The following is an 18,663-nucleotide window of genomic DNA, read 5'->3' on the forward strand; positions in this document are numbered from 1 at the left end:
CGATCGTCCGCTCAGCCTGTTGATCATGGGCCACATTCCCTCCAATAGATGTCGGGAACCTCATTGTAATACATCAGCATATCATTATAAGGCTAGCCCGCTTGCCTCATTCCTCCTCCACAACCCCCCCCCCCCCCCCCCCCAACTCCCCCACCAGCTGGATCATCCACTCACATCGGTGGGAAAACATGCAGTGCAGAACTTGTCCTGACAACTGTGACACGCAGGGACTTGCTCACATTGTGGATATCCGAGGAACAGGAGATGCTGGAGCCCAACAGCAACGGGATCCTGAAGGAACATCCATGGTATGCTGTGTGGATTCCCATGGACATGGTTCTGCTGCGAAGCAGCTCACGGGTGTTGGAAAGTCACAGCTGATACTCAGAATGGATGACAATGGTCGGGGGGGTGGGAGAGCAAGGTCTAGGATGGAATGAATGTGTCGGGGGGGTGCGGTTGGGAGGGTGGGTGGGAGTATGGGGGAAGAGAGGGTAAAAGGGTAGAAGATGGAAACTGGAGAGGTAGGTGTAAGGGGGGTGGTGAAAGTTGTAAGGGAAGGGGCTTGGAGGGGGGAAGGAGTACGGAGAGTGGAAGGAGTCCAAGGGGAGGAAGGAGGGCAGAGAGAGGACGGAGCACGGTGACAGGAGGAAGGTTGCAGTAAGAAGTAAGGGTGGAAGAAGGAGTTGGGAAGGGGGAAGGAATAAAGCTGGAGGAAGAAATGAATATGGCTGAAGGAATTAGGAAGTGGCAAGCAGTAAAGCTGGAGGAAGAAATGAGGCTCGAGGAAGAAGTCGGGAGGGGGGAAAGACTAAGGGTGGCAGAAGAAATAAGGATGTCTGATGGAGTCAGGAAGGGGCAGGGACTAAGCAGATGAGGGTGGAGGACTAAGGGTTGGGAAGGGTTCTGGGAGGGAAGGGATCTGGAGGGGGGAAAGGGGTGTGGGGGGTGGAAGGGGTCTGAAGGGTTGAAAAGGTCCAGTGGGGGGAAAAGAGGTCCAGAGGGGGGGGAAGAGGTCAAGAGGGGATGTCCAGGTGAATGTGGGAGGGGTCTGATGGATCCATGACTGCCTCTTGGTGAGCGAATTGAGGGTGGGCATGGAATGGTGAGAATGGGCAGAGTAGGCAGTAGGTTGGGAAGGTGAGGGTTCGGGTTTGATAGCAAGGGTAGAAGGGATGGCAAGGGTAGTTGGTGGGGACTTGGAGGCTGACATGGATCCTGGGGAGGGAAGGAGGAAGTCAGGGAGGTGAATGTGGATGGGGCTCAGATTTTTGGGAAGGAAGGAAATGTGCACATCCCCGAAGGAAAAGGGATGTGGCTGATAGGTCAGAGGGGAGGCGAAAGGTGATGCCAGGGAGTCAACTGTGATGGGGGAAAGGAAATGAATGACTGGGAGAGAGGAAGAGATGGGGGAGTGAGCGAGCGAAAAACTGAATCCAGACCATGCTGTCCAAATCGAAAGTGAAAAGGCAGTCGTGGTGTGCGAGATCAGTTGCTGCATGGGAGTGTGATCAGTGGGTGGGCGGAGATGCAGGTCAGCTCAGGTGAACAACTGAAAGTGAACCCCAGCAGGCAGCATTCAAAATGCTCAGGTCATTGAGGTGAGTATGATACATGAAGGATCCGCATGCTTGGGAGACTGCTTACATGAGGCTCCGAAAGGCCGTGCCATACACATACTTCTCCCTCCAGAATCACTTGTTGGCTGCTGCTCCCTCTGCGGTGACAGAGGATGAGGTTGAGGGGCCCACAGGCAAAGGGGAGACAGGGGGCGAGGACAGCCTCTGAGAGTCCTAAGTGGATGACCCAGGGATGTCCAGCTGCCACTTCTCCTCCCTGTGGGTGCCCTGACTTAACACCTTGAAGGGAATGAGCACCTGGAAGGACGTCGAGGTGCCTCGTTTCCCTCTCGCGTTGCCACTGCAGGAACTCACCCAAGGCTACCATGATGGAGTGCAGGTTTGCACACATCTCCATGTTCTGCTGGACCAGGGTCTCCATGGCATCCACCATCCTTCCCATGGAGACCTCCAGACATGCATGTGGGCACCACTTCATTAGAGAGCTGGCGGACACATTTGTCTAATTTGTGTGCCACTCTGCTGAGGGTTTCCAACAGTCTTCTGCTGATTCTCTGGGATAAGTTGAAAGGCCAAATCCAGAGGTTCGTCATCTGACTCGGACCTGATAGATGCCTCTTCTCCAGCAGTCCTCCGAGTGCCGGGGAGCTTGCACGAAAGTGCCTTCTGCTGTTGTGGACATGTGTCCGTGTGGTGACCACAAGATTGTGAACCCAAGCCTGCTTTAGATCTAGGTCCCACCGAGGTGTGTGTCTCTGCGCTGGTGGAGGGTATAGATAAGCACTGTAACAGGGCTTCCAGGCTGCTTATTTCCACCTCTTCATTGGAGGACATGTCCACTTGGCTGGAGGTGAGGACGTGGATGAAGCTGAGGGGCTGGCTGGCTGAGGATTCAGCCGCTTGGCAGAGCTCCCTGTGAACTGAAGTAGAGATAATTAGTTCATGGCAACACAGCCAAAAGCAGGAGAGAGCACTCAAAGTGGCATTGAGAGAGGGATGATATGGTGCAGGATCCTCACGAGGGTGTTCAGCACCAACCTCACTATCACTGCAGGCACAGTCCATGTCCTCACCAGTCAGTGCAATGGCACATTCTCTAATGTGAGTGAGGGGCCTAATGTGGGTCACTCTACCCCTGGTCTGGGACCTCTCCCTACTGATGTGAGCTGGTTTCTTTTGCATGAAAACAGATGGAGAGAGTATGAGCAGGCCACATGGCACTGCATGGAATGTTTGTGTAGTGAGCGGAGGCATGGACAGGATGAGAATGCGAGATCAGGAGGGGATGAGCTTGATGGAGATGTGAGTGTGTGAGAGAATTAGTGGTGTTGTCCCTTGAGGTGTGTGATCCCTATGGATGTGCGATAGAGTTGTGAGTGCGTGAGTTGAGAGTGATGAGAAGAGTGAATTACCTTGATGGAATGGATGAGACCATTCATCCTGTAGCAGTATTGGGTGGCTGTCCTCTTTAGTTGAGCATTGGCATTGATCATCTCCGTCACTGCCTCCCAAACCGATTTAGTGAGGCTGCTGCCCATCCTACGGCCATGGCAAACCTCCACGGTGTCCAAAAGGCATTCAAGCGATGTGTCATTGAATCTGGGAGCTGAAGTCTTTTTGCCTTCTCTGCAGCAGTCATGAGCTGGAAACAGAGTTGTGTGCTTGGTTGGGCTTTAAATATGACGCCCAATGTGGTGAAGCAGTGAGGTGATGGCATGGTGGGTGAATAAGCACCCATCCACCATAGAAATGGCATGTTTCCCAGGAATGCATAATTGCTGTGGCAGGCTTGGGACAATAAGGGGTGAAAAGCCACCATCGCGGCTGACAGGTAAAACGTTGTTTTACCTGCGGGTTACTACACAGTGCAAATCTGGGATGATTCCACCTTGACTCAATCACAAATCAAAAAAGCAATTGCATAAGCACGAAGAAAAATACCAAGTACTGTAGGGGTAGATCAGGGAAATGGAATTAAAATACATTGCACCAATCCGTAGCTAGCACCAGCACAAAAGCCTCTTTCTGTACAAAGTTGTGTGTCAGACAATTGCGAAGGAGGCTACATAGCTGTAATAAGCAGCTGCAGAGAGCAGGAGGGTTTTATTCTGAAGAGGAACATAGCACTGTTGTTACTTTCTTGTACTTCAGTGAGCTCTTTGTTGCCCACTCTAATTATTTGCATCTGTATTACTACAATCACAATGCTTTGTTTTACAAAACTCACGTACTCTTCTTCACCTCCTAGAGATTCAATGCACTACACAACTGACTGGCTAAGAAAATTAGAAGCAAAAACTGCGGATGCTGGAAATCCAAAACAAAAACAAAAATACCTGGAAAAACTCAGGTCTGGCAGCATCGGTGGAGAGGAGCACAGTTAACGTTTTGAGTCCGAATGACCCTTCAACAGAACGAAAAATAGAAGAGGTGAAATATAAGCTGGTTAACCTCTCTTCTATTTTTACTTAGTTCTGTTGAAGGGTCATTCGGACTCGAAACGTTAACTGTGTTCCTCTCCGCAGATGCTGCCAGACCTGCTGAGTTTTTCCAGGTATTTTTGTTTTTGTTTTGGCTGAGAGAATTGATTGGAGATTATCTCTGGCCTCCACCACACACCGAGACAAACATCAACTGCAGCTGGAGGATCATGAACTCGGTGAAAGGCGCTCTTTGGTCTACCCGATACTTGTTGGTCTTCCAGTGCAAAGAGTTGTCCCTGACCGAGTGTTGTAGATGGTACATTCTGAGGCCCAGGACTATGTGCTGGATGCACTAAAGCTTGGGGCAGCCGCCACAAAGGCACAATGGGGAAAGGTCGCTGTCTAAGTCATTTCTGCCATAGTGCACTAAGGGGCTGGGAATTGTATAGACCCCTCGGGCTCTGCGGCTCACAATGAATGTATGCATAGAATACTAATTGTACTATAATTGTATTGAATCATCTCAGAATGCAACATGATGTATGTTAATAACTCCAATACCATGGTACTGTCTGACTGTCTGTAATGGCCCTATTGAAATGACTGTAATATTCATTGATTGCATTGATGCACCTCATGATCCATGTGTAAACATTGAATCTGATTTCACTTTTTGTGATGGCAATTTAGAAATGTTTTGTAATGTTCTTCCAGATATTTTATGAATAAAGTATATTTTTCAAAAAAAAAAAAATCTCTGGCCTCCACCCGTGAAGCTTCACAGCTCAGGTACTCACCAGTTTCTGGTGCAGTGTCACATCATTTTGCTTCAGTTACTCTAACAGACCAACTATAAAACAACACACTTTAAAAAAACATCTCCTTTATTAAATAAACAGCATCTCCATGGTGTTGGGAGAAGTATATTTACATGGATGGTGGACTAGCTGACTAACAGAAGACAGACAGTTGGGACAAGGGGGGCACTTTTGGGATGGCAACCTGTAACTACTAGAGTGTCACAGGGATCAGTGCTGGGAATGACAATTATTTACAATATATATTAGTACTTTCATTTCCCTCATCAAAGTCATTATCTTCAAGTTTGCGAATGACTCAAAAATAGGTGGGAAGGCAAGTGGTGAGGATGACAAAAAGAATCTACAGAGGGATATAGACAGGTTAATTGAGTGGGCAAAAACATGGCAGATAGAATATAATGTGGGAAAGTGTGATGTTATGCACTTTGGCAGGAAGAATAGAGGAGCTGAATATTATTTAAATGGAGAAAGACTGCAGAAAGCTGCAGCACAGAGGGATTTGAGGATCCTTGTGCATGAATCACAAAAAGCTAGCATAAAAGTTCAGCAGGTAATAGGGAAGGTAAATGGAATGTTGGCCTTTATTTCAAAGGGAATGGAGTATAAAAATAGGGAAGTCTTGTATAAATTATACAAGGCACTAGTTAGACCACACCTAGAACATACTGTGAACAGATTTGGTCCCCTTATCTAAGGAAAGATATACTGGCATTGGAGGCAGTCCAGATAAGGTTCACTAGGTTGATCCCAGGGACGGAGGGATTTTCTTAGAAGGTTGAGTTGGTTGGGCCTGTACTCATTGGAGTTTAGAAGAATGAAAGGCGACCTTATTGAAACATATAAGAATCTTAGGGGGCTTGACAGGATGGATGCTGAGAGGTTCCTTCTCCTTGTGGGAGAGTCTAGGACCAGAGGGCATGATCTCAGAGTAAGGGGGTGCCACTTAAAACAGATGAGGAGGAATTTCTTCTGAGGGTAGTCAACCTGTGGAATACTTTACTGCAGAGGGCTGTAGAGGCTGGGTTGTTAAATCTATTCAAAGCTGAGATAGACAGATTTTTAATCAGTAAGGGAATCAAGGATTATGGGGAAAAGGCAGGAAAATGGAGTTGAGGATTATCAGATCAGCTATGATCTCAATAGCAGAGCAGACATGATGGGCTGAATAGTCCTACATCTTATGGTCTTATGGGGCAGGATTTTTCAGTCAGCATGCGGGAGTGGGCCCGACTGCCAATGCAAAAAATGACACGCGATGATGTCGGGCGTGCGTTCCAACGTCATCGTGCTGTCTTGCAATGTTTCGTTCAGCAGGCATGTGCCAGAATTGGCTGCGCACCCATCGATATATAAATGGCCTATTAAAGCCATTAAGGAACTGATTAAGATAATTGTTAAGGTTGCCTGTCCAACCTTATGGTTGGCGGGTGAAAAGGATAAGTGGCTTTCGCGTTTTTTAGGAAACCTCATCTACGAGTGGGATGAGGTTTCCTAAAGCTTTTATGAATTAAATTTAAAATTTTTCATAAATATAAAAACATGTCCCATCTCATGTGACACAGTGCCTGTACCTCAAGGAGATTGAAGTGCTCTTTCACGTGCATGCGCGAAAGAGCACTGGCCTCAACTCTCTCTCCTGCCCCCCCCCCATCTGCATAAGTAGCGCTGAGCGCTACAGCTTGCGTATCACGCTGGGCGGGCCTTAATTGGCCTGCCCGTGTAAAACGGTGGCACGGAGCCGATTGCAGGTGGCGATCGGCTCTGTAACCACCCCCACCCACCCCTGCCAAGCCTGCCCACCAACTTAAAAATTCAGCCCATGGTCTTAAATCCCAGTTGAAGCAACAAGGCAGTTTGCCAGCTAAGAATTAAAGTTCAGAGACATGCAGAGGGGTTTGCTGAAAGTGGTGCCTGGATTGTATTATGATAACCACTGGTGCCAATGCTGTGTGTACATGCATTAGTTCAAATACTAATGATCCAGTAGATCCCTATTTGCAAAGTGGCAAACCCCAGGCTGCCACTTCCCCATCAAATCCCAATCTCTCTCATGGCCACACTCAGCCCATCAACTGCAATTTGACTTTCATGAGGAACTTGCCCAGTAGACTGTGGCTTTCTGTGAAATTACAGAGCATCATAAAACCTGGGATAATCCAATGAAATTGCTTTTTTCAATTTTCATCATTAGAGTGCAGGCTAAGTCTTAGACTTTATTGGAGATATGTACTCATACTTCAATAACCATACACAAACTTTGCCCTGGCTTCGTTATTTACAAGTCTGCAGTCAATTCCTCATTTGTCCAATCAATTCCTCATTTGTCCACTAGTGGATTTACTTCTAAACTGTAGGGAAGACAGTCTGAGTCAACAGAGACAGTGACTGTGAGAAGGATGGTTTCAGAGGCGGAGTTTATAACAGAGTCTGCCAATGATGGCTTTGGTCTTCCCAATATTGAACTGGGGGAAATCGTAGCCTACTCAGGACTAGATGTTGGAGAAGCCAGGTCAAAATCCTGAAACTCCCTTTCTAACTGAACCATGGGTGTACCTATGCCACATGGACTGCAGCAGTTCATGGCAGCACTTCACCACCTTCCCAAGGGCAATTAAGGATGGGCAATTAATGCTGGCACAGCCAGAGATGTTCCATGAAATAATAATTTTAAAAAACCAACCTAACCACACAGCAGCAGTTGAGGAGTTGATAGAGGTGGAGCTGGGTGTCATTAACATGTGTTAAACCTTGCGCCCCCTCATTTGTCCCCCAATGTCTTCTGGTGATGTCTCCAATGAGAAGCATATACTGAGAAAGGAGAAAAAGTTTAGGTGGGCGGGTGGTGGGGGAAAGAGAGCAGGGAGCCAAGAATATATTTGGTTGGGGCTGCTGTTCAGGGAGGGCCAGCAATGGTTGACAAAATGAGTGTGGCAGAAAATACCAAGGAAGGAGGAGTAGAAAGGCGCCATGGGCTCGTTTGTATGAGATATCATCCTGGGATGGTAATAGGGCACAAAATTGGGGAGTAGCATCAAGGGACAGGCAGAGCGAGAAAGACAGTCTGGGCCAACCCAAGACAGTGACCGTGAAGAGGATGGTTTTAGTGGCGGTGTTTATAACAGTCTGCCAATGAAGACTTTGGTCTTCCCTATATTGAACTGGAGGAAATCGTAGCATACTCAGGACTAGATGTTGGACAAGCTGGGTCAAAATCCAAAAGTAAAGCTTCCATTTCATTCCCTTACCGATATTTCAGTACTTCCTTCAGGGTGAAATCTCCACAACATGGAGTTCAATAACATTGGATTATGCCAGTGCAGAGAATACATTTTGTGCCCTCGGGTATGTCTTTAAGTTTGTTCCTTACACAAAGACAAAGCACTACTTTAACTGATCAATGACAAGGATCCTCTGGCAGCTCCACCTGCACTCTAATTTTCTTGCTGCAGTACAGTAATACTCTGTCAAACAAGAGACACCAGCCAGGGTTGGCCCACTATCACCTGAGGACTACAAAAAAATGTTAATACCCTTGGAGTAGGGGAGAGAAGGGGTAAAATCAGGAGGTGAATCAGCAGGGGCATGGGAAACGAGTCTGACGGGTTTAGTTGTACTGGAATGGGCTACAACAGCACATGAATGTTTATTCAGTCAACACTCAGGCAGAGTTGGGAGTGGGGGTGGGGTGGGGGAGGGGGGGGGGTGGTGGAGAGCATGGAGGAGAAAGAGGTGGAGGGAGAGAGAGACACCAAGAAAGGAGAAAAAAGGTTGTTTAAACAAGAAAAATTACTAATGAGATAAAAGCAAAATCCTGCTGATGCTGGAAATCTGAAACAAACTGAAAATGCTGGAAAAACTCAGCAGATCCAACAGCATCTGTGGAGAAAAAAAAACAGGGTTAATGTTTCGAGTCCGTACGACTCTTCTTCAGAGCTAAAGAGAAGTAAAAATGTAATGAAATTTATACTGTTTAAGGGGGGTGGAGGAAGTGATGCTTACCAATTACCAATGAGCACTGGAAAATAGAATACAGGACACCATCAAGAAGTCAATTCATTTGGTTATATCATAGATAAACCCACATGTTCTAATGGATTTTCCCTGTAAGAATCTGATTTGATATTTTTCAAGAATTAGTTCGGCCTGAAAAAGCTTTCAGATAGTCAACAGACACAAAAGAAGCTGGCATATTTAATATTTTTTTTATTATCCACCATTGCACTAGAATGAAACTATAGCCCAGCTTTTCACTTCTCATTTCTTAAGTTCAATTTGAAAAAAAAACAATATTAGCATCATGCAAATCAAATTCAACTCCATTGCGATCCATTGATTTTGCACCAAAAAGCTATCCTGAATTTAGATTGGGACCAGGGAAAACCTTAATGTTTCCTTATTAAAAATTAAATACCAGCTAGTCAGACACTGAAATATATTACAACATGTAAACATTGTGTCAGAAAATAGCAGCAACAAACCATTAAGTAATGGTGTAAAGTTAAACAGATGTTTTAAAATATTATAAACGAGGTAAAGTCTTATCTCAAATCTCTAGGGTAGAATTTTCCCCCGTTGGGGGTTTGTGCAAGGGCGGGCGGGCACAGACCCAATCGGTACCCCCGATTGGGTCTACGCCGCCATTTTACGTGGGTGGGCCAATTAAGGCCCGCCCAGCATGATGCACGCCTGGAAGTGCTTTGTGGGCGGGGGGAGGGGAGGTTCCCTGAGTCAGGGCCTGCGCTCTTTCATGCATGTGTGCGAAAGAGCGCAGAAATCTCCCTGAGGCACAGAGCTGCCTCAGGGAGATCAGTTTAAATTCCAAAAATTTTAATAAAGAAAATATTTTAAGACATGTCCCCTCATGTGACAGTGTCACTTTAATGAAAAAGTTTATTTAATTTATAAACCCTTCATAAAACCTCACCCCACCCATGGCTGAGGTTCAATGGAAAATGCGAAGGCCGCCTGGGCTCTTCGCCTGCCCACCAACCTTAAGGTTGGACAGGCAGTTTTCTCAATAAACTTAATTAGTTCATTAATGGCCTTAACAGGCCTTTGACAGTGCGGCAGGCACGCAGCTGAGTCGGCTGCGCACCTGCCGAACTGAAAATCTAAATGACACGTGGTGATGTCAGGATGCACGCCCGACGTCACCCCACATCATTTTACGCCTCGGTGAGCAGGCCCCGCCCTTGCTCACTGAGCCGAGGATTCAGCCCTTGGTATTCATTCATGCCTTCCTTGCTTAGCAAATCAATTTTTTTTCAGGGCAGAAAATTACAGGGAGGAGCAGATGTTTTTTCACAAGTGAAATGTGGTCCACTTGTAAATGGACTGATAAATAGCTATCTTGTTCACCAATCAGGTTATCAGAGGGTTGGACCAAACATGGTTTGCTACTGGTGTAAAAAAACACTCTCCTTTCATTAGTATGTTCAGATAGTGCTTGATAAGGTTCCTAAATATAGCTGGTGAAGGGAAGAGAGAAAGGAATTCATAAGTATTGCCACTGTGTGATAGACAACTACGTTGGCATTTCATCCATTTCAATTAGAACTTCAAAACAACACTACAAAAAGTTTCCAACCACCTTGTTAGGCTGACTAGATGTAACACAACCAATGAAGTATTGTCACCACATTTAAAACACATCCAAGCAATTCACTGTTTTTAAAAAGCAGGAAATGTTTGAAGTTTGAATTCCTGTCATTAGATGAAGAGCTCATAATATGCACAGCAAAGGCAATGCTGGTTCACTCTACAGCAACATATGACTAAACTCAAGAGGTTACAATGTGACTGGAGGGTAACTACAACATTTACAAAATGCATTGTTTGCCTCCTTTCTGTTATGTTGCAATAATAAAACAAGGACATTTGGAATGCAGAGCATGTGCTGCTATACAACACTGGGAACAATCCAACTATTGAAGAGTTGAGACAAACAGCCAAGAAAGGAATCCAACAAAAATTAAATCCTCAATTGAACTTGATAATGAAACAGCAATTATCTAAGTGGGCAATTTGGCAGCTACATTTCTACTATAGTAACAGCATTACAGCCCTCCAGGTGCAGCAGTGTTTTTTTAAACCCACTTTAGCCAGATGGATGTTATGATTCATGAACTGGCTCTATTTATGATCCTTTTCCAACACAGCTTTTTCCTATAGTATTTATTTTCTGAACTACATTAGTTGTGATATATCTGTGAGGCAAGTAAATGTAGTGTTTAGCATTTGTGCAAAAGCTAATTTGCCAAAAGTGCTCCATTAAAAATAGCACAAGAACTGGCAAATTTTCAGCAGAAACTTCTTATAAATGATAACTAATGGAGGTAAAAGCCTATACACTAAATAGAAGAGTTAGAAGAATCCTTTATAGCAAAATAGATATATAAGTGCACTCTCCACATTACTAAATGATTCATCTGGGTCAGCAAATCTCAATCCAGCCCAGAAGCTGCCGGTGACTATTTCTCTAATATTTGCTGCATCTGACAGATCTTGGTTCAGCATTTCTTTGGGCCCGTTCATAACCCATTCAGCTGCTTAACATTATCAGTTTTGTTTTTTCTAACTGAACAGTAAGAGTTTTTATTAAAAGGCACGCAAAGACTTAAAAGGTCTTTACCTAGCCTACACAGTAACTTTCTGGGTGGCACCAGAAGCTCACTGTAATGGGAAATTATAGACAGAGGCATACATTCCATCATTCTTTGGTACAAAATATTGGAGTGTTCCTGAGAATACCTTGAATAAGACAATGATACAAAGCAATATAGTATGGATGCTAGAAATCGAAACTTACAGAAAATGCTGGAAATACTCAGCAGCTCAGAAAGCATCTTTGGAGAGTGAAAAAATGTTAACGTTTCAGTTTGATGACCCTTCATTTGTGACCTGACAAAGCTCGTGGTCCTGAAACGTTAACACTTGTTTCTAGCTTCACAGATGCCACTAGACCTGCTGTGTATTTCCAACAATTTTTTTTTATTTCAGCAAGACAACATTCAGGATTGGAGAGAAATATTACTGAAAAGCAATAAACCAGATGAAACTCCCAAGGTTTCATACTATTACATGCCCAGTGTAACTGTGAGGTCTATAATCAGGGAAGATGATTCACAGAAAATAGTGAGCAATGTGATGAAGGCTCATAAGAAAATTACCAGGAGATCGCAAATACTTAGTTACAATGCTGGGATACAAAGGATTGTAAGAAAATAGTTCTTTACAAACATTTGAAATGGTTTCTTTATAAGGAATTCATGATTCAAGTATGGCAATAGATTCAGTCATTTCAGAAGGTAAAATATTTGAAACAGAAAAAAACATGTCTTGGTTCACGTTATCAAGTCCACTAAGTGCATTATCAGTCGTTGATTGACAAATGACATTTTGGCAGTAGAGACTATCAAGGGTCTTTTTGCACAAAGTGCTATTTCATTTCAGCTTCTTGCCTCCCAGTTGAGACCGAAGTAGCAGGGACCCTGGTATCCATTCATTGGGATTGGACACCATTTCTTGCCAAAGAGCCACCTCTTCTTCTGTGGAGTCCATCCATTCTACTGGGATTCCATAACTATAACCTGCAAAACATTAGCACAAGCAGTGTGAAAGTTCGTTCACCCTAGTGTTGACACAGACACACAGATCATGATGGGACTAGGTTACTTTATTGGGCGAAGGCAAAACAGCACTAACACATGACTTTGCAAGTTGTAAATTATGCTCATCTGCCATATTTTAAAAGATCTTTAATAATCACAGGCAATATTGATAAGTCGAACCTTATAGAATTTCTCCCTTTTGATGCTGCCCCCAATCCTGCTGCATGCATATTTTTGGGTCACACTAACATTTTTCAACCAAAGTTTAGATACCATTATGGGCTTCCATTCACATTCTTCCATCACATGTCATCTGGACTTTCCACATGACAGACAGGTCCCTCCCAATGTGGCTGGAGCCTGTAGCTGAAAGGCTGGAAGCCTCCCCTGTGCCAGGTTGGGACCCAGAGAAACATCCTCCAAAGCTGGGCTGCAAGGGACACAACTGCAAGCCATCTTGTGGAAGGATTCCCCTTCACAATGGCCTCACAGCTGTGACAGCAGTATGTTATGTTGAATATTCAATTCTTCAGAGGGCATCTCTTCATTGAGGTGCTCTTTCTTGCCCTGCCTTAGCAAGGCCCACCTCTCCCATTGCTGCTGTTGAGGCTCCAGATATGCCGGCCCGCTGATTACACCGGTAGCATTGAAATTATGCTCGTCATCCTTAATAGGACAGCAAATGGAGGGGCAGCCAATTAGGAGGCTGGTGCATTTCTGCTAATTGTGGGTTCAGGATTCACCTTCGGTCCTGATATTGGAGCCCCAAAGCCCACAGTAAAATCCAGAGCAATGTATTGGAGGGGGTGAGAAGCTGCCTATTCAAACATTTACTGGAAAGCAATATTAAATTAAGCATTGATCTTTAGGGAGACTCTTTTTGAAATGAGTAGTTGGCAGTGGAATGATCAACAAAATCATTCCCGCTTACAATAGTGGCTTGTAAATGTAGTCCATAGTACTATATAATGTAGAAGCTGGATATCTGTTTTATGCAACTGCAGTTCTGGCAAATCAGCATTCCATGCACATACTGCCCAATCTGAAGGGTAACTGCAAGAATTATGTGATGATCATGCAAATGTGGCTGCCTATTTATCCCTATTTATCCCTGACATCAGGCACAATAAATCTCAACTCCATCTGCAATAAAAAAGTAAACGGGAACATCAGCAATAAAAAAGTAAACAGGAACAGCAGTAGAGATACATATCATTGAAGAATGTGCATGGTGACTAGGTGCAGGACAAAGAATTATAAACAGACTTTTTTTTGGCAGAGTTATCACCACAAAAAAGGTTAACCAATATATTAAGAGTCACATGCAACTTGGGACTCCTTGCAATTGCAGTGCAGCATTTTTTATGATGGTAGCGTAACTCGTACCAACTGCCTGTTTAAGATTTAAGCCCGGATAAGTTGCTGTCTCCTCCAGATTAATGTTCACAGAAATATAGTAGATTTTCTTCTCTCCGTGTCTTGGTGCCCATGTACCTCTGACCTCAATTCTGCCAACCCATGTGGCTGCTGTCTCAGACTGGGCACCTTTGGCTAAAGCTTGTCCTCAGCTGAGCTTCCTACCCCACATCTGAATCATTAAAACACTGTTTCAGTTCCCCCTTCACCTAAAAATATTGTCTGCTACCTTTCTTATCTCTTTCCCATGATTGTTGAGGAGCTAATTTCTACAAAGCTTTCCTTGCTGCCCATCCCATGTCCACAAACTACAGGCCATTTAGAACACTGTTGTCCATCTTTTCTCTTGCACAATGGCCATGAACCATTCCTCTGATTCCATCATCCCGTCACGTACTATATCATTGTCCTTATTTCCAAATCCACCCATGGTCTTGTCCCACCCAGTCTCCTCCAACCTTTTCGCTACAAGCAGCCTCCTGTACAATATTCATTACTTGTCTGACTATCATTTCACTTTGGTTTCTTTGTAGGCATCACTGACAGGAGACTATCATTGTCCCACATTACAAAAATGAATCCCAGGAGCAGCATTGGTCAATTAGCATCTATAACCAGGTTTACCGCCTTGTCACAGAGAACTACAGACCTCAAAAGAAAATTCCACAGGCACAAATAAGAATGATACATTTACCAGTGCCAAAGCCCAGTCGGAGTCCGCCCAGAAAGTGATTAGTCAGTTTTTCATGGTCCCATACTGTCAGCTCAACACAGGCTTGCTTAAGATCCTCTGTTCTGAAGCCATCATACACAATTGTATGGTTATAAATAGGGTTGGTGTCCTTCTTCACAATCCGAGTCTTCTGATAGCTCTTCTTACTAGTGTCGGGAAGCACATAACTGAGGATAAAATAATGCGGGAAGTTAAAGTGGTCTTCGTTGCCGGGGGGGTGGGGGTACGTGGTGGTGGTGAAGAAATTAATGAGTCAACTGACACCTATTATGCCTAATTCCATTACAATTTAGTGGTGCCTCAGGGATTAAATGGGAGTCACATGACTTTCTCTTGCCTCCCGAAGGCTGCCCAGCAAATTCTGTCATGTTTGCCCGTGGCCCATTAAAAACAGGTGGTGGGGGTGGGGGGGTTGTGGGGAGTCCCTCATTCACAGTGCCCGATCAAAGGCCCTGGCGTCGGGAAAGGGGTGGCTCTGCTGAAAGACAACCCTGGCCCTTGCTCCACCTCAACTCCTATCCCACATCACTCACCTTTGGTCTGGGATCCCACAATGATCCTGGACCTCTATGTGGTGCATTGCCACCAGCTGCCACTGCTCCCACTGGCAGCATGAGGAGCTGCCAGTTTCTGATTGGTTGGCAGATCATAGCAGGTGGGGCTTCCACCACCAGGAACCTTAATCCCAGGGAAAGCCCGAAGGTGACTACTTATGTGCCTGAAGAGCACGTGACTCCATTAGGCCTCCCCCACAGACCAGAAGGTGGTTCCTCACCGATTTTCCGACCTCTGGGTGAGACCCCTGTCAACCCAACAGAATCCTGGCCAGAGTCTGGTTTATGAATGACAAGAAATAGATGAGACAATGAGAAAAAAATCCCGCTTTCCCTACAAATCTCTTTGTAGATTTGAAAATGAAGTAAGTCTGTGAATTCTATGCAGGATATAACTAATAAAATACCATTTCACAAATGAATCCACTCCAGATGATCGAAGCTGGGGCAAGTCCCTGGCATTTTTCATCCAGATGTGTACCTCTCCAGTGGGTGGATCTCCAGCACCTTAATAAATTATATAAAAACTCAAATTAATCCTTTCAAAACTAAATATATCAACTTCGTAAAACAATGCTGTAAATTAAAATTACTAGGTGAAATTGAAGAAATATGCTGAGGTGTTTCTATCATTTTGTGGTTGATCAGGGCTAAATCCTCCTCATTCCACCACAAAAGGACACTGAGCAAAAAGAATGCTCTCCATGATCACAGCGTCATCATCCTTCAATCTATGTACAGGAAGACAAAGAGGCATGAGACCCGATGGCCCTCGTTGCTCATCTCCTACCCTCAACTCTCATACCCATCCACTTTCTCAGCATATCACCCCACAAACTTCCTCTATAAATCATCTTTTGATCTTCATTGTACTACTTGCTTCAATGGTCTTTCATGCTAACTTGCTCTAAGCAGCTAGTACCCATGGTGCAAATGTTCAGTCCAAACTCACAATATAGTCATTGTTTTTAAAAGTATATCCTCTCATTTCGAACCTTTTGCCCGGATTAACCATCCATCACCATAAGATTTAATCTACCTTTCATGTCTATTTTCTCCTCTCCATCCCCATATCCCTGCCATCATCACAAGACTAAAACTAATTTCATTAATCTGTCCATTAACATGATGATAATTATTGTTATTAAGTTCTAGTGAAGTTCCTTTCTGAATTATACCTCAATGCTTGATTGTTCATCTCAGAATTAGGTGCACAGGGTTCTAGTTTGTACAGAATAACAACTCAAGTTGCATGAGTTGTCTTCTTCCACAGCTCTACAAACTATGATCCTCTCGTCATCATTCCTCCATTGAATTGTGAATCCACAAGAGAAACTGAAGATCCACAAGCGTACACATGGATTAACTATTTGTTGTTGCTCCAATGAAAAGATAAAAGGTGTCTTTATACAATGCTTGTTAGCCAACAGCAATCATTTGGTAAGAAGGATTCCTGCTTACTAGCAAAATAGTAAAGTGGGGGGTGGGGAGGTTCTTATCCAGCACTATTGCATGCAAAGAAAATTTGGAAGCATGATAAATCTTACAGAAAATGGAGCTGAAAGTTGACAATTGTTATCAACATTTTCTACTGCACAAATGGAAGTACCTAGTTAATAAAAGCAGTTGGATTGTTGCATGTTGATGGCCTGTCACAGAATGCTGAAACGCAGGTTTAGGCTTCTGGCTACGCTTCACTACACAGCAAAATCACTGAAGCGTCATTCAACAGAGGCTGCACATTCTGCCCACAAGTGAGAAGGCAGGAGACAAGGAGAGAAGTTGGAAAAGGATATACCCATTATCCCCTCTGGAGTTTTCAAAGAACATTGATAAATTTCAGCCATCTTGGGAAGGAGGATTCAAATTGAATGTGGGAGAGAATATAACTGCAATTTATATGCTCTTTGCTGGAACATAATTTGAAGCGCCTTTGAAAGATAGTTTGACCTTTTACCTAAAGCACCCGGTGGTACATATTTGATGGCAAGGCTTATTTCCCCTCTGTGATCTATTCCAATTCCCACAGCAGGACACTGCAAAAGAAAGGCAAAAAAATTGACAGTTGTACGAAAAAAGTGATCAGTTCAGTCACAGTTTGCTCATTTGATAATCATTGGAAAAATGCCTACTCAGAATAGAATCCTTACTCTGGAGATTATAGAGGAAAACAGCATTGTCACTACAATATTATTCATTGAGCATTCCATCATTTTTTCCTCTCCAAATCACAATATTTACTGGTCTGATTTTTTTTTTAGAAAAAGGAACAGTCTGATGATAAAATATCACCACCAGTATCAATGGAGAACATGAAATATGTCCTTGATTTGTCTTCTGAACTGTAATGAATGTAGTTCATTGCGAAACTTTAAAAGATCTACATATTAGATGTCATGCACACATACAGATCCCACCTACAAATGTCTACTTTCTGTTGTCAAGTTTGCCATATGTTTGTCAACTACCTTGCCCCCACCCATTGCAAATTCCTTCATCAACATTTTGAATGGGAAATGTCTATGTAAATGTGTCACTCTAATGACACCCTCCTGCCAGTGGTGGCACTAATTGTACCCCAATTTGATGATTTCCAACACCTACAGGCGTACTGCAGAGAAACTCCTCAGGGGCATATTTTTTCACGTAGTACCCTGAGCTGCAAGCCGTGTGTTTTTTTTCTCTCATTGATAGCATTGAAGAATGCTGTAGAAGCTGCACTGGCAGCCTGTGGCATTGCCTGCTCCAGTGGGATCAACATAAGTCAGCAAACACAGAACAAACTTTTCCTTCCTAAGCTTTAATCTCTCTTTCCCAAGGTCAGAATTTCCTTCATTTAACTGTAAGCAAATAAAAAATAAGGACAAAATGACTAAGGTTACAATGGGGACTGGATATTATACACCTATATCTTATTAAAAAATCTTACCATGCATACCCAGGTTTAATTTTCACCCACTCTCAAATCCTGCTTCAGCTGAAGGCTACAGAGTGCTACAGGAGATTGACTAGTCTTAATCATTTGCGCTGCAGCACACAACATCCCAGGGTAGCTCTGAAGCAATTTTTGGACTGGATGCATTATTCTGCCTTCAAAAGTAACCCAGGTGCTTGGTTACTGCCCAGGTGTTATAGCTGAAGATCTTTTTCTTTAGCTGTAATATAGGACTTTAGCCAAGATATTTTAAAGAACATTACCTAATTGTATATCACTAGGGTGGAAGGACATTTTTAAAACATTTAATTAATTCAATTTGTGAAGAATAAGAACACAATGGACCATTATTTGCCGTAGCAGCTGCCTGGCTTATGGTTAGACTTCCACTTACAAATCTAGCTTTTAATTTTCTTTTGCATGGCAGATTGTTCATAATGTCACAGCAAGCAAACTTTGAGAAGGTGGCAGGGGCACTGCCGCCTGGGCTGAAAGAAGGGGTAGACCCCATTTCTGGGGCCCACAGGGTCACATTTTGCAGGTGGCAGCCAATTAAGTGGCTGTTGCCAGGACTGCTGTCCTATTAAGGAT

The 18,663-nt window shown here is 44.0% G+C and overlaps 1 protein-coding gene across 5 annotated transcripts in view; it reads right to left on the reverse strand.

Moving 5' to 3' along the window:
* Nucleotides 1–12,060: 12,060 nt before the first annotated feature.
* The window catches only part of LOC121282055 (synaptotagmin-like protein 2), a 128,931-nt gene continuing 122,328 nt past the window's right edge, over nt 12,061–18,663 (reverse strand). For all 5 annotated transcript variants that reach the window (XM_041195450.1, XM_041195449.1, XM_041195453.1 and 2 more), the window contains 4 exons: nt 17,095–17,173; nt 15,545–15,644; nt 14,545–14,750; nt 12,061–12,413 (listed from right to left, as the gene is read on the reverse strand). In XM_041195450.1, coding sequence (XP_041051384.1) covers nt 12,268–12,413; nt 14,545–14,750; nt 15,545–15,644; nt 17,095–17,173 — 531 coding nt within the window. In that variant the 3' untranslated portion in view covers nt 12,061–12,267. The remainder of the gene's footprint in view (nt 12,414–14,544; nt 14,751–15,544; nt 15,645–17,094; nt 17,174–18,663) is intronic.

The sequence above is a fragment of the Carcharodon carcharias genome, chromosome 9 (genome assembly GCF_017639515.1).
Source record: "Carcharodon carcharias isolate sCarCar2 chromosome 9, sCarCar2.pri, whole genome shotgun sequence".
Lineage (NCBI taxonomy): Eukaryota > Metazoa > Chordata > Chondrichthyes > Lamniformes > Lamnidae > Carcharodon > Carcharodon carcharias.